General features: G+C 40.5%; 1 protein-coding gene across 1 annotated transcript in view; it reads right to left on the bottom strand.

Annotated features, from left to right (window-relative positions):
- Positions 1–14,659: 14,659 nt before the first annotated feature.
- The window catches only part of EYA1 (EYA transcriptional coactivator and phosphatase 1), a 172,553-nt gene continuing 163,907 nt past the window's right edge, over positions 14,660–23,305 (bottom strand). Inside the window, 1 exon segment of the mRNA XM_043601189.1 lies at positions 14,660–16,635. Coding sequence (XP_043457124.1) covers positions 16,555–16,635 — 81 coding nt within the window. The 3' untranslated portion in view covers positions 14,660–16,554.

The raw sequence follows: 23,305 nt of genomic DNA on the forward strand, positions 1-23,305 counted from the left end.
AAGTTTCTTAACATTTCCTGTAAGGCTGGTTTATTTGTGATGAATACCTTTAGCTTTTGCTTATCTAGAAAACTCCCTATCTCTCCTTCAGTTCTGAATAAGTTTGACAGGTAGAAATTATTGGTTGGAAGTGTTTTCTTTCAGTGCTTTGAATATAGGGTGCCACTTCCTTCTAGTCTGCAAATTTTCTGTGGATAATCTTATAAGGTTTCCCTTGTATGTAACAAGTTATTTTCCTCTTGCTGCCTTTAAGATGCTCTCCTTTAATTTTTAACATTTTAAGTATAATTTTTCTTGGCAAAGATCTCTTTGGGTTTATCTTCTGTGGAACTCTCTGGGATTCCTGCATCTGGATGTCTATTTCCTTCACCAGGTTAGGAAAATCTTCAGCCATTACTTCTTCAAATAAGTTTTCTGCCCATTTCTCTCTCTCTCTTCCTCTTCTGGGACCTCTATAATGTGAATGTTAATCTGTCTGATGTTGCCCTGAAAGTCCTTTATGCTATCTTCACTTTTTAAAAATTTATTTAAAGGAATATTTTTTTTTCTTCTCTGATAGTGAGTTCCACTGCCCTCTCTTCAAGTTCATTTATCCTTTTTTCTGCTTAATTTAGTCTGCTATTGAACCCCTCTGGTGTGTTTTTCAGGGTAGTTATTGGATTCTTCAGTTTTATGATTTCTATTTGGTCCTTTTATTTCCTAGCTCTTTGTTGAAGTTCTCATTGTGTTAATCCATTCTTCTCCAGAGTTTGATGAGCATGTTTATCACTATTATTTTGTACTCTTTACCAAGTACATTATTATTTATCTCCATTTCTTGAAAGTTTTTTTTCCCTAAGGTCACATTTTTTTCCTTCATTTGAAACATATTCCTATGTGTCTTCATTTTCCTTGACAATATGTATGGATTTGTGCATTAGATAAACTCAGCCTATTCTCTGAGAGCACTTCTGTTGCCCCCTAGATATGTGCCAAATTTGAAGCCCATCCTTGAGGCCAAAGCTCCGGGACAAGCAGATAGGCCTCTTTCACAGAAAGACTGGGGGTGTATTTCAGTCTGCTCTCTGAGAAGTGCCTGGGGATGACAGTCAAGAATTCTCTGCTGTTACAGTACCATGGGCTCCAGGAACACAAGTCTCCCCTTTGCCACCAGAGCCAGACAATGAAAGGGCAGTGCAAAAACTGGGGCACCAGATATAAAACCCAGTGTACCAGCTGTATGTAACAGCTCCCCTCTGGGAGATACCGGCACTCTGGAGCATGGCAGAGAGGGAATATGAAGAGAGTGATCACCCTTTGAGAGTGATCCCTCTGGAAGGGATTCCAGTCAGCTTTTAGATGTGTATTTAATTGGAAGCCTGCCCCTTGGGCTGCAGCGATGATGATAACCTAACAGTCCTCTTTTACAGACAGACCAAGCTCCTGAGTCTGTTTCTTCTTGGTATGCCCTGGGAATGGTAGCCATTTAGAGCCATCTTTCCATTGGTTACTGTTCTGTGGGATCTATGAGTATAAGCCCCACTAGCCACCAGAGCCGGCTGATGCAGAGTTGCCCCTGATGCAGCACAGTGAAGGGAGAGGGCAAGTAAGTCACTGGAATGTGAAGATGGCACCAGCCAGCCAAAAGGCCTCTAGATGTAAATTAAATTCGATGCCTTACGATCAGCTTGCCTTACGTAAAGCCTTACCTTACGTAAAGCTTTACCAATGCTTTACGATTAGCCAATGAGCCTTTTTCACATATAGTCTGTCTACCTCTTGATCCCCTGTCTCTACACTAAGTTCTGGGGCAGGTGGGTCCATGTGTGAACCCTTGAAGAGTCATTTCTCAGATTGCTGTAGCCTGTGGCTCTGGTGGGCACAGGCCTCATTGGTTTTCAAAGCTATATGTTTTGGGAACTTGTCTGTCAGGTGCAGGTCTTAAAAGTTGGGGTGCTTGCTGTGAGACTTAAAGCCTTTGTTCCTGAGGGAAAAGTCTAGGTTTTGAGTTCTCCCAATTGTGGGTTGCCATATCAGCGACGGGGTTTATGGTAAGATTGTGTCCCAGTCCCTCCTACCTGGTTCAGTGTGAGGCCTCTTTCATGTCTGATATGTAGGAGTCACTCAGACAGTTTTTAGGTTGTTGTTTCTTTTCCCCCAGAGGGAGTTGATTCACATGTATCTATGGATTCAGTGCACCCATGGAAGGAAGTGAGTTCAATATATCTCCTACAGCATCCTCTTAAACTGGAACCCAACCATTCATTTTTATGGTCTGGTCATGATTATCCCAGACAGGTGTTTGTTTTACCCCTTGTTTTATCCTCAGTGACTATCACAGCTTCTGGTAGATAAAGAAATCATGGATAATATTCTTGTGAATAAATCCCTAGAAATGCAATTAGAGCAGATTTTAAAAATTGAAAATAAGACACTAGCTTGTTTAATATGTAGAAGATCTCAAAGAAAAAATGAATAGTTTTTTTGTAACATATAAATGTGCTTATTAATCGACAATATAAATTGGTGGCACCTTCAACATATCATTCTGCATATATACCATGTGATGGACTAGATACTCTATTGGTATAAGAAATGAGGCATTTTAAAGGGCACACGGGTGGCTCAGTCAGTTGAGCATCTGACTTTGGCTCAGGTCATGATCTCGCACTCCGTGAGTTCGAGCCCCATGTCGGGCTCTATGCTGAGCGCTTGGAGCCTGGATCCTGCTTCGAATTCGGTGTCTCCCTCTCTCTCTCTGCCCCTCCCCCACTCATGCTCACTCTCGCTGTCTCTCTCTCTCTCTCTCTCTCTCTCTGTCAAAAATAAATAAACATTAAAAAAAAAAGAAATGAGGCATTGTTCCCTGCTCCAGGATGTTTTAAAATGCTGAGGAGAGAATTAAGAAATACATATGTGACAATCAACCATTATTTTTTAAGGCAACAGTTAATACTAAGTAAATAGCATAAGGATTATCTTCCTCAGTAATTCAGAGAAATGAAGCATGATTCAATTTAGTAGAGATTGTCAAACAATTTTACAAAGAGTCTGTACCAACTTCTATTTCCACTAGCACTACATACTGGTATTATCTTTTTTTTTTTCTTTTCATTTCAGTCATTTGGATCGTATATAAAGGTATTGCATTATTGGTTTTTAAATGTTTATCTTTGAGAGAGTGCAAGTGGGGGAGGAGCAGAGAGGGTGACAGAGGATCCGAAGTGGGCTCTGTGCTGACAGCAGTGAGCTGGATGCAGGGCTCTAACCCATGAACTGTGAGATCAAGACCTGAGCTGAATTCAGATTCTCCACCGACTGAGCCACCCAGGGGCCCCTGAAGGTATATTATTAATTTGCATTTCTCTGACAGGCAGTGAAGGTGGGAAACTTTCGTATATTTATCAGCCAGTTGGATGTCCTCTTCATATGAAGTGTCTGTTCATATCTTTTGCACATTTTCTTATCTTGGGATTTCTTATCTTTTCCATATTGATTTGTAGGAATTTTTAAAAATATATTCTCGGGGCGCCTGTGTGGCGCAGTCGGTTAAGCGTCCGACTTCAGCCAGGTCACGATCTCGCGGTCCGTGAGTTCGAGCCCCGCGTCAGGCTCTGGGCTGATGGCTCAGAGCCTGGAGCCTGTTTCCGATTCTGTGTCTCCCTCTCTCTCTGCCCCTCCCCCGTTCATGCTCTGTCTCTCTCTGTCCCAAAAATAAATAAATGTTGAAAAAAAAATTAAAAAAAAATAAAATAAAAATATATTCTCTTTATGAGAACTTTGTTAGATATGTGTATTATAAATATCTTTCTTACTCTGGCTCGCCTTTTTACTCTCTTAATGGTACGTTTTGATGACCAGAACATATTAATGTAGTATAGTGCAATTTATCATTTTAAAAATGGTTATTGTTTTTTGTGTCCTCTTACAAAATCTCTGTTTATCTGAGGGTCATAAAGATATTTTCATATGTAGTTTTCTAATATCTCTATTATTTTACATCTGGCCTACAATCTGTCATAATTTCATGTTGTGTATGGTAGAAGGTAGGAGGTCAAGATTCATTCTTTTCCCAAAAGGTAATACAAGTGATCAGCATCATTTATTGAAAAGGCCACCCTTTTTCTGCTGCATTGTACTCTCATCCTAGTTACCAATGACAATGTATGTTCTATTCTTTATGCTTTTCCGATTTTCTTTTTTTGTCTAGTACCAGTACAATATTGTCTAATTGCTATAGCTTTGTGATTGTTTTTGACACCTACTAGTATGTCTTCCTCCTGTATTTTAAACAATTAGCTTGTGTCCTCTCTCTCTCTCTCTCTCTCTCTCTGTTTGCTGTTTGATTGTGATTACATTTAATCCACAGATCAATTTGAGAATTGCAATATCCAGTATTCTAATTCATGAACATAGTATACCTTCCCATTTATTTAGGAGTTCTTCAATTTCTGTCAACAATGTTTCTTAGTTCTTAGATTTTAGTTGCAATTAGATAATAGACAATTTGGTGTTCATCTTGTGCTTTGATAAATGGGTTCAGAGGCTGGTAAATATTAGAATTACCTATAGAGTTTTTAAATAATGTTGATCTCTGGACCCTACCTCAGAACTACTGCATTAGGATTTCTAGGAATAGGGTTTTGGGAATCTAAAAAGCCTTTTAGATTCCACAACACCTTTGGTGGAAGTATAAAAATTGATGCAATCTTTGTTTTTGCAGAATAATTGGACAAATTTTATTGCATTAAATAGTTATACCTGTTGACCTTGCAACTATGTATCTAGAAAGTTAACTTATATGAAAAATTTGTGCACATTTATAAATGCATATAGAAGTATCTATTATAGCACAATTCATTAGGGAAAATATATATAACAAACTCCCTCAATTTCTCTCAGTGGAAGAAGCAAGCTTCTTACATATAGTGGAACATTAGGCAGCTACTGAAGGTGAAAAACTAAATCTATAAGTACTGAAGTGGAAAGATATCTAAGTTAACATTTTAAAAAATTAGGTCGCAGAAAATTAAGTAAAATAAGCCAATATGGGTAAACACACTCATGCACACAAACATTACACACAAATGTTCACACAAATAAAGGCACTCGCATGACTGTATTTTCTGGGGAATGTGAAACTTACCTGCTTTTTGTCATCTCTCTTTTCTCAATGCATGTGAAGCCCAGGATGATTCTAACGGAAATAGTTGGGATTGTTGCCTGTGAAATATCCAATATTGAGATGCAGGAGCCCTGTGGGATGAATTCCTAGTAGTTTCTGAGGGGAATGATGGGAAGAATTTGTTGGTTCATTGCAAATTCATTTTGCAGCAGCCTGAGAACCAAAATTCTTTATCAAAATCACCTTTTCCTATACTCTATTTCTAATATTTATAATAAGAATACATGACTTGGATTACATAAGCTTTTCTTTTTTACTATGTTAATGCTTTTTAAGTATATAATTTAGTGGCATTAAATACATTCAAAATATTGTGCAATCATCACTACTCTCTGTCCCTAGAAACTCGTCATCATTCCAAACAGAAACTCTGTACCCATTAAACAACAAAAATTCCCAAGTTCACTTTGGTATGTAGCCAAGTGTGGGACCTCTGAATTACATGAGTTGCAAAAGTATGAATGATACTGTCACTCGAGCCCTTTTGCCCTTATATCTCCTATGTGAGGTTGTCAGTTCTGCCAATAACTTTCACTAAGGCTCAGCTTCACCAGCAACTCCTCCACGAAGTCTTGCTAGACATTCCACGCAAATCTTTCCCATTATTGGAATGTTGTAAACTGTGTCCACAGTCTTATTTGAATCCATCTACACAATTATTCATTTTGATCCATACTTTACAAAGTTTAAGATTCCCACAAACAACTTTTCCCAATATCAGGGTGTCTGACTTCTCTCGAAAACTGGAAAACCTGATACCTGAGCCAGCATTCCTACGTGGCAACAACTGTTCAGAGTCCAGAAGCAGCTGTCCTCTTTGGAGGGCCATGTACTTTTCTGCCTGATACAATCTATATCGCCGTCTCCTGCCTCCTCTCCTCTGAGGATGAATTCCTATTGCTTGTTCTGTTGTTTTTCTTATAGTGTAGGAATATTTTTCTGATATCCTGTCACTATCAAAAGAGGATCCCTGCATACTAGGCCTGTATCACTCACTCATTTTTATTACTCAGTGTCCCCTGTTGTCATTTGAGTTTGCAACTGTTGGTGAACTCAATCCTAGGCATTTATGTGCATGGCACATCTTCTTTGCTGTTCTGTGAATTTCTCACAACATGTAGAAAGCGTTCCATAAATGGTTACAAATGCCTATCAGGTCTTCCAAAGTCATACTTAATACTTATTGCAATTTTAAGGCTCAATTTCTGAAACTGTTTTAGATATTATTTGCTTTCCTTGTATCGTTCTTTTTTAATTTATTTTTTATTTTTTACTTTCTTTTAATTTAAATTGTAGTTAACATACAGTGCAATATTGGCTCCAGGAGTAGAATTCAGTGATTCATCACTTACATATACTACCCAGTGCTCATCACAAGTGCCCTCCTTAGTACCCATCACCCAATTAGCCCATCTCTTACCCACCTCCCTCCATCAACCCTCAGTTGGTTCTTTATCATTAAGAGTCCCTTGTGGTTTCCTTCCCTCGCATATCTTCCCCTACCTTCCCATATGTTCATCTGTTGTTTCTTAAATTCCACATATGAGTAAAATCATATGGTATTTGTCTTTCTCTGATTAACTTATTTCACTTAGTATAATACATTCTATCTCCATCCATGTCATTGCAATTGGCAAGATTTCATTTCTTTAAAAAAATTATTTATTTATTTTGAGAGAGAGAGAGAGAGAGAGAGAGAGAGAGGGAGAGAGAGAGAATGGGTTGGGGAAGGGCAGAGAGAGAGGGAAAGGGAGAATCCCAAGCAGGCTCCACACTGTCAGTGCAGTGCCCAACAGGGAGCTCGATCTCACAAACCTATGAGATCATGACCTGAGCTGAAATCGAGTAAAATGCTTAACCGACTGGGCCACCCCGGTGCCCCTCCATTCTTTTTGATGGCTGAGTAATATTCCATCCTGTATATATAACACATATTCCTTATCTATTCATCAGCCCATCAACATTTAGGCTCTCTCCCTAGTTTGGCTGTTGTTGTCTTCTTTTTTTTTTTTTTAATCTGTGAAACTCCTACCTGTTTTTCACAGTACAAATTAAATGTTGCATTTATTAAATGTCTTCTCAGAGCATGTCTCTCTCCCCCTCTGTTCCTGAAGCCTTCAGCTCATCCTGCTCTTTAGTGGTGAGGTTCACATCGCCCCCTCACCACCTTGATCCAACAGCACTCCTTACTCCACCCTGGGAAACATGAACTTCTCAGGACGCAGATCCCATCAGCATCTAGCAGAGGCCTGAGCACATAGTGGGTCTTCAGTACATGTTGAAAGATTACATGTCAAAGGGAACTATTTTTTGAACATCTAATTTTCTTTAAAGTCTGTTCATGTAAGGCTGTTTGGAGCAGTCTGTTGTTTTTCCTGATTCCTGCATTTTCCTTTGTTTTTCATGGAACACATAGAACTGATTTCCTGTAAGGCTTTGCAAATAAATATCAAGGTCAAGGGCTGGAAGCATTTCTGGGGCTATCATGGCACCTCTTGATTCCACCGGGCCAAGAAATGCTTTCAACCCCAGAGGGCAGAAGTTTTTCAAAACAAGACTGTTCCAATAAGGGTGTGTGCTTCCTCCATCAGCTCATTCTCCCGCCCGCTTGCATTTTAACTACTTTGGGAAGAATGGAAATTCCACAAAACCTTTGGTATTTTTGAACCACTAAGTAGGCTAGGTGATGGGGCCTGTGGTGATTTCTCAGTGAGAGGTTTGTACAGACAGGAACATGGGGAGGCGGTGAAAGAGGCCCTTTCTGAAGAGCCAGCGGAGGGAGCATTGCCTCCTCCCGCTCAGTCCCCCTCCTCCTTCCTCTTCCGTCCCGGGGGTTGTCTGGACTGGCGTTCATGAGGACTTTGATCCCCGTGACAGCGGGTGGCTTCTGGCCAGGCCTCCTGCACATCAGGGCTAGAGCAAGTACAGGGAGAATCTGTTCAATGGTTTAGTCTTTTTCATTGTCCTCACTGACACAGTCACCCTTCCCCCTGATTTTGTCCACATTCTTTTTTTTTTCTCTTTCTTCCTTTTCTTTTTCTCTTTTTAACACTTTGCTGTTTGTCTGAGATGGGCTCTGTGCTTATAAACAAGGAAGTGCAAGGGACACAGTCAAAGGGATTTTGTATTAGGAACGTTGGGGCAGCCGCTGGCTACTTGGTTCATCTCAAAGAATGCAGCATCCCTTAATGGGAGGTATGAGGAGTGAGCATTTGTAGGGATCCATGTCTTCCTGGAGATGCTACAAAAGCCATGTAGGTACTGCTGAAGTTGGGCCAGGGTGCTTCCCCACCACGACCACCTCCAGATTATGTTTTTAGAGAGTGGTTAATAAGGGACTTCCCGAGGGAGGTTTAACATCTTTGTAATCTCCTTCAGCCAGCCAGTACCTTTCCCCTATTTGAAATGGATAAGTGATATTTTCGCAATCGTATGTAAAGGGCATCAGCCTGATTACTGTACTTTCTGGAACCATCAGGGAAACCAGTGGCTATGCTCACCCTAAACAGTTCTGTTATACGCACGTGCACGTGCGTGCACACACACACACACATGCACACACACACAACCATATACAGACTGTCCTTGATTTACAATGTTTCAAATTATAATTTTTCGACTTTACAGTGGTGCAAAAGCCATATGCATTTGGTAGAAACTGTACTTTGAATCTTGGATTTGGATCTTTGCCCAGGCTAGCGGTAGGCAGTGTGGTACTCCCTCTCGATGCGGGGCAGGAGCTTTCGCTCTGTCAGGCTCGCAATCATAAAGGTAAATAACGGATACACTTATGATCAGTTTGTGCCCATACAATCATTCTGTTTCTCATGTTCAGTATACCATTTGGTAAATTACATGAGCTATTCAATCCTTTATTATAAAATAGGCTTTGTGTTAGATGATTTTGCCCGACGGTAGGCTAATGTGAGTGTTCGGAGCATGTTTAAGGTAGGCTAGGCTAAGCTATGATGTTCTGAAGGTCACATGTATTGAATGTATTTTCGACTTAATAGTTTCAATTTATGACCGGTTTATTGGGATGTAACCACATTGTAAGTCAAGGAAGATCTGTGTAAAATTGGTTCCAAAGAGCAAAGTCTCCTAGTTTTGAATTGGAGAGAAGATTTAGAGTGAACGAACACTTTCCCAGCCAGACCCTTTGCAGTTTGGGGTGTAGAAGTGGGGGTAGCCAAGGCCTCTTGGAAGCCTACCCCATCCACTCATGACTAGCACTGCTCCTGGGACATCTACTATGTTGGTTCCATATTTCTGTCTTCGGGGCTGCCATAGGACAGATCCTCATTACGTTTCGTTTGGATTATTGCAGCCACCTCCCACGGTCTTTCAGCCTGTGGTTACTATATATTTCTCTTGTTAATCCAGGGGAGGACCTGGTTTAGGAGTCTGTCAGGATTATTTTTCTTTTTCCATTTAAGCCAGCAAAAATATTAGCTCTTCAGTGAGACTTCTTCTGTCTCCCCAGCCAACATTCACTGCTGTACCCTCTGGGCTTCCATCATAAATTAAAATTCTTTGCAGCCTTTGCACCCACAGGTTGCAGGTGTTCTACAACCTAGTGAGGCCTTCATCACGGTCTGCCTTTTAGCATATATCTCTTTCTCCACCAGATGGCCAGCCCTTTGGGGACACCCCTGGCATCGGACAGAACTTTTTAGTCATAGTAAGAACCCCCCAGGTGTTGGCTTGAGTTGGAGTCATAAGGGTTTCAGAAATACAGGCATAGCCAAAAGGCGATCAGACTGGATTGGAAAGGAAAAACTGAAAGCTGGAAAACACACTTCCCAAATTGTCCAGACCTGCCAGGAATTGACTACAGTGGAGGTCACTCTCACATACACCTGGTTGACATGAAACAATGGCTTCTTACCTTGGCTGCCGCTCAAGCCCCACCCAAGGCAAATTAGATCTCTGAAGCGGGGCTCAAGCATGAGTATTTTTCAAAGCACTTAGGTGATTTCAATGGGCAGCTAATCGAAAACCGCTGGAATAGGGAAATTAGAACTTGCAGAGACCTCCTTCTTTTATGGAGTTACCCAGAAGTCACTGCAGAGTCCTGCCAAACAAATAGCACATGGAAGAAGGAAGTTAGTGGGGGGGTGAGTTGCTGGACGGCCCTGACGTGCAAAACATTATGCAGCTTATCTCCTTGCACACCTGGGGCACACTCCATTGTGCTTGTTGGAGCTTTGTGTCAAGCCGAGACAGAAGATAGGGCAGGCCACAGAGTGCTTGTAGGAGAAGCCGGATTTCACCTTCAGCTAAATGGAGGAAACCATCTTTGGGCTTGTCAGTCTAGCTATAGTCCTGTGCAGCAAACTCCTCCAGTCAAACCGGCCCACAAAACCAGAACAGAACCGCCATGCAATTGTGCAGTCACACACTCAGTAACACTGAGCATGTCTTGTTCCCCCACCGGAGAGTTCTCTTCGAAGGGCTTTCCTCTGGCAGAGCATCCATTTTTTTCCTGTGGCCAATAAAAATCCCGGGCGCTGTTCTTTCTCCTTCGCTCCCTTCTATTGCTTCTGACAGAGTTTGCCAGTTAGCTGAGGTCAGGATTTCCTTTTTACAAACAACCTGCTTTCAGTCAGTGGGGCCAAAGGTTTCCTAAATTACAAACCCTTTCATTTCTTCTGCCACAAGTTATCCTGTCAGTTTGTGTAATTGCACAGAATAGAGAGAAATGGAAACATTCCGAGAGACACCGAGAGAAGTGCTTTTACTACCTCTGTCCTTTTGGGTTGTCAAAAAACTATCCTGAATGGGATGGACGGGACAATTCCAGTTGAAGCTTTCATAACTGCGTGTAGTGTGGGTAAGTTCCAGGGTCTGGAAGGAGATTTCTCGCATGTCTTATGTGAACACACAACATCTGTGGCATCACCTCCACATTCGGTTAAGCAAATGGCCTCCTTTATATTCATTTCAATTGGGAAACGTCCGGGTCATATTCAAATATTTTTTTTTTAATTTTTTTTTTCAACATTTATTTTTGGGACAGAGACAGAGCATGAACGGGGGAGGGGCAGAGAGAGAGGGAGACACAGAATCGGAAACAGGCTCCAGGCTCTGAGCCATCAGCCCAGAGCCTGACGCAGGGCTCGAACTCACGGACCGTGAGATCGTGACCTGGCTGAAGTCGGACACTTAACCGACTGCGCCACCCAGGCGTCCCTCAAATACTTATTCTTTAAAATATTTAATTTTTTAAAATTTTGTTTAAATCCTAGTTAACATATACTGTAATAATGGTTTCAGGAGAATTTAGTGACTCATCACTTACATAGAACACCCAGTGCTCATCCCAACAAGTGCCCTCTTTAAAATTTAAAAGCAAATTTTGTAAGTTACTGCTAAAAGTTGACATTTGTAAATACTGGCAGGCAAACTTTAGGTTTTTGAAGTTTATTTATTTATTTTGAGAGAGAGAGGGCAGGGGAGGGGCAGAGAGAGAGAGAGAGAGGATCCCACACAGACTCCACACTGACAGTGCGGCTCAGTCCCACCACCATTTATTTGATCATGACCTGAGCTGAAATCAAGAGTTGGGCACTCAACGGACAGAGCCACCCAGGTACCCCTAGAAGACAGATTTTAAATCAACTTCTGAAAGATTGACATGCAAATTGAGGTGCTGAGTTTTTTTTTTTTTTAAAAAGCACTCATTTGGGGCACCTGGGTGGCTCAGTCAGTTAAGCGTCCGACTTCGGCTCAGGTCATGATCTCATGGTTCGTGGGTTCAAGCCCCGCATCAGGCTCTGTGCTGACAACTCAGAGCCTGGAGCCTGCTTTGGATTCTGTGTCTCCCCCTCTCTCTCTGTCCCTCCCCTGCTCATGCTCTGTCTCTCAAATATAAATAAATGTTAAAAAAAATAAAAAAAATTCACTCATCATTGGGAAATTGTACTGTGTGGACAGGACACTGAATATGCCTTGAAAACTGACAGGGGCTGCCCATGCTCACCCTGGAATGCAGTGATAGAGCAGGGAGGCAAAGCCAACATTTGTTGCCCTGAGAACTCGTGATCTCTCCATGATTCTGTATTGTATCCAAGGAGTCATGATTCTGCCTTATTTGGCTGTGACCTCATGCAAAGCATTTGACCCAAGTTTCATAATCTCTAAAGGGGGCTCCACTGGACACGACTTAAACCTAACTTTTAAAGTCTCATGTGGAATCGTTGGCACGGTGAAGAGTTCTGGGCTGCGTGTGTTAATGCAGGAGCCTGACTGAAATTTCTCTTCACATCCCCTTCCTTTTCTTTCTCCTGTGAAGGGGGAGGAGTTAAGTTCATGTATAATAAAAGCACTAACGCCTGAAGTTTAGTCTGAGATGAAGGACAATTAAATCCCTGACCCTTCCCTCTCCTGGCCACTTCTATTCTCAACAATGCTCAGTCCCATAGTCCCATGGCTTTCCTTTCTTCTCTTTCCCTTGGCACATTCCTTCCACTCAAGGCCGCTCTCGTATTCTCCCCTTCTCTCTGCTCAGGCCAACTCTAGCCTTCAGGTCTCTGTTTAGACGTCAGTCCTGCAGGAAGTGTTCTGACTTCCCCGAGTGCCTGTAACCAGTCCCACTTCACATGCATCCCTACTGATCATGGAAGCCTGTTTCGTAATTGTAATTGATTCTTGTTAAATCACCATCTGAATGCTTGAGGTCAGGGACTGGGATGGGACTGTCATTTTCATCTTGTTTTTTAACTAAGCCAGAATAATGCAGTGCCCTGATAAATGCTCTGTGCAGTCAAGGAGCTGGCTCTGTTTTCCCACTTCTTCTCTTGAGCTTCCAAAGCCCATTCTCCACCCAGCAGCCACAGTGATTATTTCAAAGAGTGTATCAGGCTTGGCCACACTCCTGTGTAAAACCCTCAATGGCTTTCCATTCCATTTAGGACATACAAATCCCTTACCACGACTTCGAGGCTTTCCTGGTCTCCCTTCCTTTCCAAAGTCCTCTCTTCTTGGACCCATGGGTGCAATTCTCACTGGCCTCTTCTTGGACCCATGGGCGTGATTCTCCTAGAACACAAGTAGAAGCATTCTTCTCTGAGGACCTTGGCCTGTGTGTTCTGCCCGATCTTCATATGCTGCCTGTATCTTAGCAGTTGGCCTCAGTTCCTACAGTATGGTTCTGTCCACCCTGTCCAAAGAAGCTTATGTCCCGTCACTCATATTCCCTGTCTTTTCATCAAGAGTGTTTTTGACTGAATGCATCTTATTCATTAACTCATTCTTGTCTCTTCCCACCTACTCCAATGTAAAACTCCAACTTCAGGAGCAGGGCACTGCTTCATTAGCACCTAGGACAATGCTCCCCATGGTGGGGGCCCAGAGAATCTTTATTTAAGGGAATAATATGAACTCCAATGAGACTATGGACATTGAGTGGGAGAAATTCAGCAGAGGGAACGAACACCGTGTCCCATGATGGGAAAGAAGGCTCCGCAACAAAGAAGACACTAAAGCTGGACATGGTGTGGGTGGGTTGAAGGTGGAGGGAGTCATTGACAGAAGTGGGAATGCTCTGAACAAAGATGAGGGAGCGATGCTTTAGGCTGTTTGGCCCATTAAAGAGTCCAGGTCATGCTTACCGAAGGTTTGTTCATAGCGCTAATAAGAGATTATGTTGGGAAGAAAGTAGGTACTATATTTGGAGACTTTGGAATGCCAAGTAGAAGCACCTGGGCTCCAATAAATGGTCAAAGGGAAGCCCTTTAAACATATTGGTCAGGGGGTGTCATGTTAGAAGCAGTGCTTCAAAAAATTATCTTTTGAGGATAAACCCTCCATTTTGCATTTTCCTTATTTTCTTGAGACTTAAAAATCTCTCCACACCCCCCCCCCCCATTCCTGCCTCTCTTTGAAGACTTACCCCCACCCCAACCATTTTTATTCTTGGAGTGTCTGAGCATGCTCCAACACTCCATTACTCAAGCCCCTTGGCTGGGTGTGTGCCTGTTAAAAATGGACATCGTGGGCCCGATAATTGAGTCAGCCAACTGCATGTTTGCTTTTTCATGTGTTGGTATGTATGGATGTTGTGTTTCTAAGATTAAATCCCAGGATTTAGAGCTGTCCGCGATCAATCTGGCCAAATTTTAGAGGTGTATGTTGTGGGTGTTCTTTATAGATGAAACTGCTTTCTATTGCTGTCCCCTCGGTGTTTAAGTCGATAAATCGGTGCTCTGCCATCCAAGATACTTGATGCTGAGTTCTGGTCTATGGTAAAGTTGAGAGTCCAGTTTATATAGTTTTAGAGGACGTATAGAGCTCTTCTGTTCATCTGTTCTTCCAGTGATCAAAGAAACAGCTGTTCCCTTTCTAGTTTAGTCGCCTGAAGGACTGATAAAGCCATTATGACCACCATGGCTTTATCCCACTTCCTTTTGTTAGACCAGAAGCATTCTAATGCAGCCCAGGTCCTGCTGTTTCTTGCAAATGAGCGATAAGAAAATATACTCAAGGCGCTTACAGTACGTCACAAATCAATTTTATTAACTTAAACACAAAATTATTGAAGAAAAAGTCTGTACACGATTGTGGACACAACACACCTTTATACAGTAAAGCCAAGATAAACTTTTTCTTTCCAATCTGCAGAGTACAAAAACATAAAATGGAAAGGCTAAAAAATTGTCAACTTCTGTTTGTTTCAAGCAAAAAAGAAAAACCCAAATTCGATTGTTAATTTAAGCAGTTTGGAAAATTCACGAGTGACTAATTCTAGCAGCAGCATGAAACTTCAGAAAAAGATACAGTAGCTCTTTAGCTACTTTGGGTTAAAGCTGGTGTTTTTTTTTTTCCCCCAATGTAATACAGTTCATCTAAAAAATAATGTCATAATAATGGAAGTCTTTAGTGCCCAAACTCATCACCGTTGGAGAAACTGTCTTATCACATAACAAAGGTGACAATTTTTATTTCCCAGCTTTATGCTTTATACACACTGTAGGTTAAGAATAATCTCCGTGAGGACGATCGGGCCATGTCCACTGCCCGCAATGAACTTTCCAGGGAGGGTGGGGATCGGGGAAAGGTGTGGAGGAAAACAGAAGCAACAATCAAAAAGTTTTGCTCATTTCTAGAGACGTGGTAACGTCCTCCTTTATCTAATCAAGAAGATGCAGACCCTATGGTCTGAGCACACAAAAGTTTGCTAGTCTCCAATTCATGAGCCATCTTATTAATAAAATATATCTATCGATCATCTACATTCTTTCTGTGGGAAGAAGCATTTGTATAATCATTTTTTTCAAGTAGTTACATATAATACATTAGTGTTGAAAATGAAAAGGTGAGGTGGTAGGAGGAACTTTGTTTTTTATTTTTTGAAATGATTTAAGACACCGCTGTGTTATTTTACCAAGGTCCTCCTAACAGCATTAAAAAAAAAGATGATGGAAAGAACAATTTGGAAAACAAAATCCTATTAACATCCATGCTTTTGGTCTTGACAACATTATCTAAAAAAAAAAAATCCATTATCTACATATTTATAACCAGTACGTCGATAAGGCACCGCGCATGACTTTGTGCACATACTGCCTCTTACTTCACGATCAAGGCATCGCTACCTTTCAATATCATTTTCTAAACGATATGTAAAAGAATCATCCATTATTACAAATTTACACCCAAAATTCTCTCTGTACATGATTGTCTCAGTGATGTACATATTACACGTTTAAATTAGACATACTTTAAACTACTTTGCAATGTGCTAAAATTCAAAGTACTTGCTGTGTCGTGAGGCAAAGGCCTTTAATCGCTTATTGTGTTATATTGTCTCTTCAATTATTTGCTGTCAAAAAAGTCTGGCCGAGTGAACTGGACGGTGATTGAGTCATACCTCCATAAAGCTGTTTTTTTTTTTTTTCTTTAAGTCTGTTCATAAATAAGTAGAGATGTACAGGTTACCCTGGGTATGAGACACCAAAAAGTAAACTTTCTTTACAAGAAAAATCCCCTCGCCAGTCTTCAGGGAACACATTTCAGTCTTTGTTGTGCAATCAAGTTTGCTGTATCGGAGAAGCTCTTTACGTCACATTGAAGATGCGAAAAACGTAAGCGTTTGCAGGTCCTTTCTTCACAGGTTTGAACCATGTAGTTAATGCGGCAAAGCCGCATTACACTGTACTAGAACATTCTCATGGCTTATTTTCATTGGCTTCACAGTACTAGAGTCAACAGCTGTTCTGAAGAAATAGGTGTGGCCCTTCGTTGACCACAAGGGCAGAGGTGAAGACCGACAGCAGCTGTGCGTCAACGAGTTGCAATCGCGAAGTCGGGTATCCCAGCGCGGACACAGGCCTGCTGGGTTTGTTCCTGGTCGCAGGGCAGTTGTGCGGCTTCAAAGTGCTAGGTGGCTGTTACAGGTACTCCAGTTCCAAGGCGTGATGTAGGGCCATGAGGTCCGAGTGGCTGGAGATCCTCCAGAAGGGCATGGCGTGCTGTGAAAGGAGCAGACACACGGTGAGGCCAGACAGCGCTCCCAGCAAGAAGCCTTAAAACCTGCTTTGGAAATTCGCTACGATGCTCACCCCCTTGTTGCAGTATTGTGAGAACGGCCCGTTAAGATCTTAACATCACGTCTGTTTAAAACAAAAATCCAAACTTAATCCTCCCCTAAGAATACTGGACTGCACTTTAACATATAATCTGGAGTCTGTTTAAGAAAGGGATGGCTATGGGGCGCCTGGGTGGCGCAGTCGGTTAAAGCGTCCGACTTCAGCCAGGTCACGATCTCGCGGTCCGTGAGTTCGAGCCCTGCGTCAGGCTCTGGGCTGATGGCTCGGAGCCTGGAGCCTGTTTCCGATTCTGTGTCTCCCTCTCTCTCTGCCCCTCCCCCGTTCATGCTCTGTCTCTCTCTGTCCCAAAAATAAATAAACGTTGAAAAAAAAAAATTAAAAAAAAAAAAAAAAGGGATGGCTATTTCTTAAGTTGATCTACACTGTCATTGACTATGAATTCCAAAACACAGTAGCTGTGCGTGAAACTTTGTCAAAAGCAGTCACCTTTCAAAACATGGATCCAGTGGACTTTTTGATGCTGAAAGTTTAAGTTTTCCTTAAGTTGGTAGTATTTTACGTTTTTCAAAACTTGACTGATGTCAGAAGCAACTTTTTTTTCCTTCATTTATTTCCATTAGGCATTCTTTGCACTGACCTTAAAATGGCTTTACCATATGGGAAAACTGTAAACGAACTTTTGTTGGTAGTTGATTTGAAAAAAATCAACCTAAAAATCTAGTTTAAATGAGACTATTTGTAAGACACCTAGTTTAAATGATGCGAATATTTGTAGAACACCCGAATTAGCCAGAGATGATAAAAAAAAAAAAAAACAGGAAAACAACCGAGGTTACCTCATCCATCAAGGATGAGAACATGATTATAAACTGCCATTGTACAAAAGCTCTATGGTAAGTACCTACACATCAGCAAAATCTCTTTTAAATAAGAGAAAGATAATCATCATTTTTGAGAGGACAATATTCTACTTAGCCTATAGAAAAACAGCGCAAAGACTGGAGTATAATTTTCAATTCTAAGGAATTAAAAAAAAAATCAGTATCAATTTGCACGGAAGGAAACAGTGGAATTTAAGTTAATTTTTGCATGTGTGTGGGGGGGTATTATGTGTAGGTAAAATGGAAGCAAATAACTATTTTGATGTAGATCATAGAGATGTTGTATTCTGGGAATGGAAACTATTAAGTTACTTATTAACAAGGCCTTTGTCCCAAATAACCGGCTAAAAGCATGTACCACAGTCCAATGTCAAATGGACTCCATATCTTTGTCATCCTTCAATAGCGATAGTCCAGCATTGAGTACTAGAGATCTCTTTTCAAAGTTTTAGGATCTACTTGGCAATTTTTGACTAGAGCAACAGAGTGTGCTACTTTGCATTCATTTATTCCTTTTTTTTGCGTCTGCAGGGATGGTGTAGATGATGAGCCTGGCAACCTCTGTTTTATAAAAGGACTAGGAAGAGGCCAGTTTCCCTTTGCCTGCAGAGATGGGGAAATACCTGGTAAGAGGAGGTAATCGTTAAGCTAGGTACAAAAGGATGATCATTCAGAAGAGCACTTTCTAGCTGTGTGTGTGTCTGCGTGTGTGTTCGGCGGCAGAGAATGAAGAATTCCATTGTTAGGATACTGGCTGTAAGTGAGAGAAAGACACGATTGGCTGCGGGGGGGCCAACATGCAGCAGGGCTTACAAGGAGGTTGTCGGTAATAATGACAGCTGTAGGGTCAGGCACTCTCCTCAGCACTTCTCACAGCCTCGCAGATTCAAACCTCTCTCTAACCTCAGGGATAGATAGGTATTACCATCACTATTGCACTGATGACAAAACAGACTCGGAGGAGGAACAGAGAGGTTTAAGTAACAGCTGGCAAGGATTGAACACGCGATTCACACCAGGTCGGCCCTGAACCTGAAGCCCAGATGCTGAAATGCCTCCTAACTGTTCTCTATGGCATTTTAATCCAGCGGGGTAAATTATCAGCCCCACAGTATACAGCTGAACACACACACACACACTCCCTTCCAAGTTCTGAGTGAGCGACACTGAAAAATTTGAGTGACTATGATACACACATCAGATTTGAAAACGGATCCGTTACAACACAGAAAGCTATCCTTCTTTTTCTCTCATTGGAATAAAAATTCATGTGTACTGTAAAACATTTGTAAAATGTAGAGCTTGCGTTTTATAGAAAAATACAAACCATTTCTAATGCTACTATCCAGATAGCCCCCACAAACATGTTTCTATATTATATGTGCAGACTCCTATTTGAAATTGTGTATATATAATATGTACCGCTCTGCACCCTATTCATTTTACTACTTAATATCAAGTCCATTTTTGACACATCATTTTGAAGGGAAATCCTCCATTACATCAAAAGTTTTCAAGTATTCTTACAGATTTAACCGTTTACTTGGCATCTATGGTCATATCCTCGTGTATTTTTCTTACTTTCTTTCTGGTCTTATTTTCTCTAATTTGCCAGAGATCAGGTGCCCCTCCCCAAAGCTGCTTCTCACGAACAAGTGAATAAAGGAAGCTATAGAGTAGCTCTATTGCTCTCACAGAATATGCTTTCAGGATGTAGCAGAGAATGCCGAAGGCTCTTCAGATAGCCATCCAGCAGCTTTCAGGACAACTACCTTCGTAAATACATATAAAAGTCCTTCTATAAGAAATGGAATGCTTTTTTTTTTCAAAGTAAGTTCAGTCAAATTCTTTTACATGTTGATTATCTGAAATTAGATGTGTTTCCCCTAGACAACAAAACACATCACAGTACGTACTGTAGAATGCAATGCGTGGCAGAGAAATTGAAAAGGGAACTGAAAAAAATCCAGCTGATTCTTTGGTACACGCTTAAGATATAAATTAGGCATTTAATTCCACAGTAAACAAAGTAAAAAAATGGTTATACGTCTTATCTTTACAGGTGTAGGAGATGATGCCAGTCTAGGGCACATTTACTTTAAACTGTTCTAAACCACTCTTAAAACAAGTTTCGGAAAGGTGAGGTTATTCACAGAGAGCCCTGGGTTGGCTTGTTTACTGCCAATGAAATACTAATGGCTTTTGTCTTCCTGTACAGAGTATCAATAAGAACCACATATCAAGTAGCACCCTGAAACAAATTCAAAAGATGGAATATGCCTGTGGTATATTACGGACACAACGCATCACGATGCAGTGACGATGGGGTCATCGATTTGAGTAAAAATGCAAAAGGTTTTACAGTGGTAACTGGCAACCCTTAGGTGTGCCTGAAAGGGAACAGGTGATCTCTGGGACCCCCCACACAAGGACTGCAACTCCACCCTCAGGACTAATTCAGAACATGAAGGTAATGATCTTTGTTATAATCAGCAGTCCTATTCTCACAAAAATTACAGGGCTTCTACTTTGAGAAATGTGTATTTAACATTAAGTGAGTGATTATAAGACTGAATCTAGGGAGAGGACAGGAAACTCAAACCCCTCTTAACAAATAATGAGAATGTCGCAAAATAATATTTTCCCTAACTAGCCACATACTCATGCAAAGACTTTATGAATGTACAAGAGCTTCCCAGCACAAGTGGGTGCAAAGACAACCATTTTTTCTAAAAAAAAAAAAAAAAAAAATCAGGTGCCAGAATGAGGAGACCTGGGTTATATTCTCAACTCTGACATTAGGTGTGTGACTTTGAATTATGACATAGTTTTCTGGACTCTGTTTATTAAACCTAGAAGCACTCTTGAGTCATTTCCCCTAAACCTTCATTTTATAGATAAAGTCTATGACTTTAGTATTGTAGCTACAGCAGATGTATAAAATACTATGCATGACCTATGTCCCCCGTTGACAAGAATCAGTAGGAAAGAAAAGGCACAGAATTGACAATGAATAAGTAAAACTATTTGCAGATGACATGATTTTAAAGACTCCACACACAAAAAAGTATTAGATCTGTTGCAGGATACAAAATTAACATACAAAACCAGTAGTGTTTCTATGCATTAAAAATGAATTATCCATACAAAATAAAATTATTCCATTTACAACAGTATCAAGACCAATAAAATACTTAAAAATTAATTTAATCAAGGAAAATAACTACATTAAAAACGTGTAAGACATTAATGAAAGAACTTGGAAGACATATACAAATGGGAAGGTATCTCATGTTCATGGAAGAATTAATATTGCTTCAATGTCCATGTGATCCAAAACCAACTACACATTCAATGCAAAAGCTATCCAGATTCCAATGGCAGTTTTTAGAGAAGTAGAAAAAACAAACCCGAAATTTATATGGAACTACGAATAACCCCAAATGGCCCAAAAAATCCTAAGAAAAATGGGAAGCATCACACTTCCTGATTTCAAGCTATATTATAAAGCTCTTGTAATATAAACAGTATAGTACTGACATAAAAACAGACACATAGATCAATGAAATAGAATCAACAGCCCAGAAATTAACCATGTATATATATGGTCACATAACATTTAACAATGGAGCCAAGAACACTCAAGGAGAAAAGGTAGTCTCTTTAATAATTGGTGCTGGGAAAATTGGCTTCAGACATGTAAGCCAATGAAACTAGCACCCTATCTTATACCATTCACAACTATTAACTCAAAATGGATTAAAGATTTATATTTAAGACCAGAAACCAGAAAAATCCTAGAGGAAAACAGAAAAAAAGCTCCTTGACATGGACCTTGGCAATGATTATTTTTGGATCCCTAAAGCACAAACAAGTGGATTACATTGGACTAAACTTCTGCACAGCACTAACATGAAAAAAACAATCTAGGGGTGCCTGAGTGGCTCAGTCGGTTAAGCATCTGACTTCAGCTCAGGTCATGGTCTCACGGTGTGTGATTTCAAGCCCTGCATCGGGCTCTGTGCTGACAGCTCAGAGGCTGGAGTCCGCTTCAGATTCTGTGTCACTCTCTCTCTCTGCCCCTCTCTCAAAATTAAATAAACATTTTTAAAAAATTAAAAAAATGAAAAGTCTAAAGAATGGGAAAAATATTTGTAATCCACCTATTAGGTAAGGGGTTAATATTCAAAATATATAATAAATTCATACAAATCAGTAGCAAACAATAAATAGGTATTTTTTCCAAAGAAAATATGCTGACAGCCAATAGGTATAGGAAAAAATGCTCACTATCACTAATCTGGAAAATCCAAGTCAAAACCACAGTGACATCTCACCTCATGTCTGAGAAGGGCTATCATAAAAAAAGACAAGAGGTAATAAATGCTGGCAAGATTTTGAAGAAAAGAGAACCCTTGTTCACTGTTGGTGGGAATGTAAAACAATAACAAACCCAGAACTACCCTATGATCTGCAATTCCACTTCTGGGTTTCTATCCAAAGGAAACAAAATCATTGTCAAAGAGATATCTGTTTCCTTATGCTCATTAGAGCATTATTCACAATAACTAAGACACAGAAACAACCTAAATATCCATCAATGAATGAATGGATAAAGAAGTTGTGGTATTCACATACGATGGAATATTACTCAGTCATTAAAAAAACAAAACAAAACAGAACAAAACAGCTTACCATTTGCAACAACATGGATGGACCTTATGCTAAGTAAAATGAGTCAGAGAGAGAAAGATAAATACTGAATGATGTCACTTACGTGTACAATCTAAAAAAAAAAAAAAAAATCCCAAACTCCTAGAAAAAGAGATCAAATTTGTGGTTACCAGATACAAAGAGTAGGGGAATTGGATGAAGGTGATTGAAAGATATAAAGCTCTGGTTATAAGATCAATAACACTGCTTTATAGTATATTTGAAAATTAAGAGTAAATCCTAAGAGTTCTCATTTTTTTGTAGCTATAATGATAGATGTTAACTTACCGTGGCAATGACCTTGCAATATATGTAACTCACGTCGTTATGCTGTACACCTTCTCAAACTTAAATAGTAATGCCTATCAATTATATCTCAATAAAACAAAAAAGAATCAATGAATAAATTCAGAGAGAAGAAAGCTCAGTTGTAAGCTGGAGAGGGTACGTTGAGCCTGCACTGAATTTGAAGAATGGGCAGAGCTGGTTAGGTAGATGGGAAAGGGCTCTCAGTCAGGATATAGTCTATGACAAGGCTGATAGGAGGGATGTACAGAAAATTTAGTATGGAGGTGATGAGCTTTGAATGATATGTTCATAATAAAGACTAATGAGGAAGGAGATTTTTCCAGGTAGAAACACTTGGAATGTCTAACTAGGAAGGATGGAATAGAGAGGTGTGGCTGGCCAGTAGTAGAGAAAGTATGCAGAAGGATAGGAGAAATGGAGTGGGTACAGTGGACGGGACACAAATGAGGAAACAATTCATGTGTCCTGGTGATGGGCTGGGGGAGGGGAACACCAAATAAATCCGAGTGGGTGAACTGGGTTAGTTCATCAGCGGATATTCAGATGGAATGACACAGGATGACTAAATGGAGATATTCCATCACTTAACTGGAGCCATGGGAATGAAAAGAGCTAACCAGAAATATTAACAGAAATGATAGGTGAGGAGTATATTATTAGTTTATTAAGATTAGGCATTATTGAGAATA

Source organism: Prionailurus bengalensis, chromosome F2 (genome assembly GCF_016509475.1).
Source record: "Prionailurus bengalensis isolate Pbe53 chromosome F2, Fcat_Pben_1.1_paternal_pri, whole genome shotgun sequence".
Taxonomy (NCBI): Eukaryota; Metazoa; Chordata; class Mammalia; order Carnivora; family Felidae; genus Prionailurus; species Prionailurus bengalensis.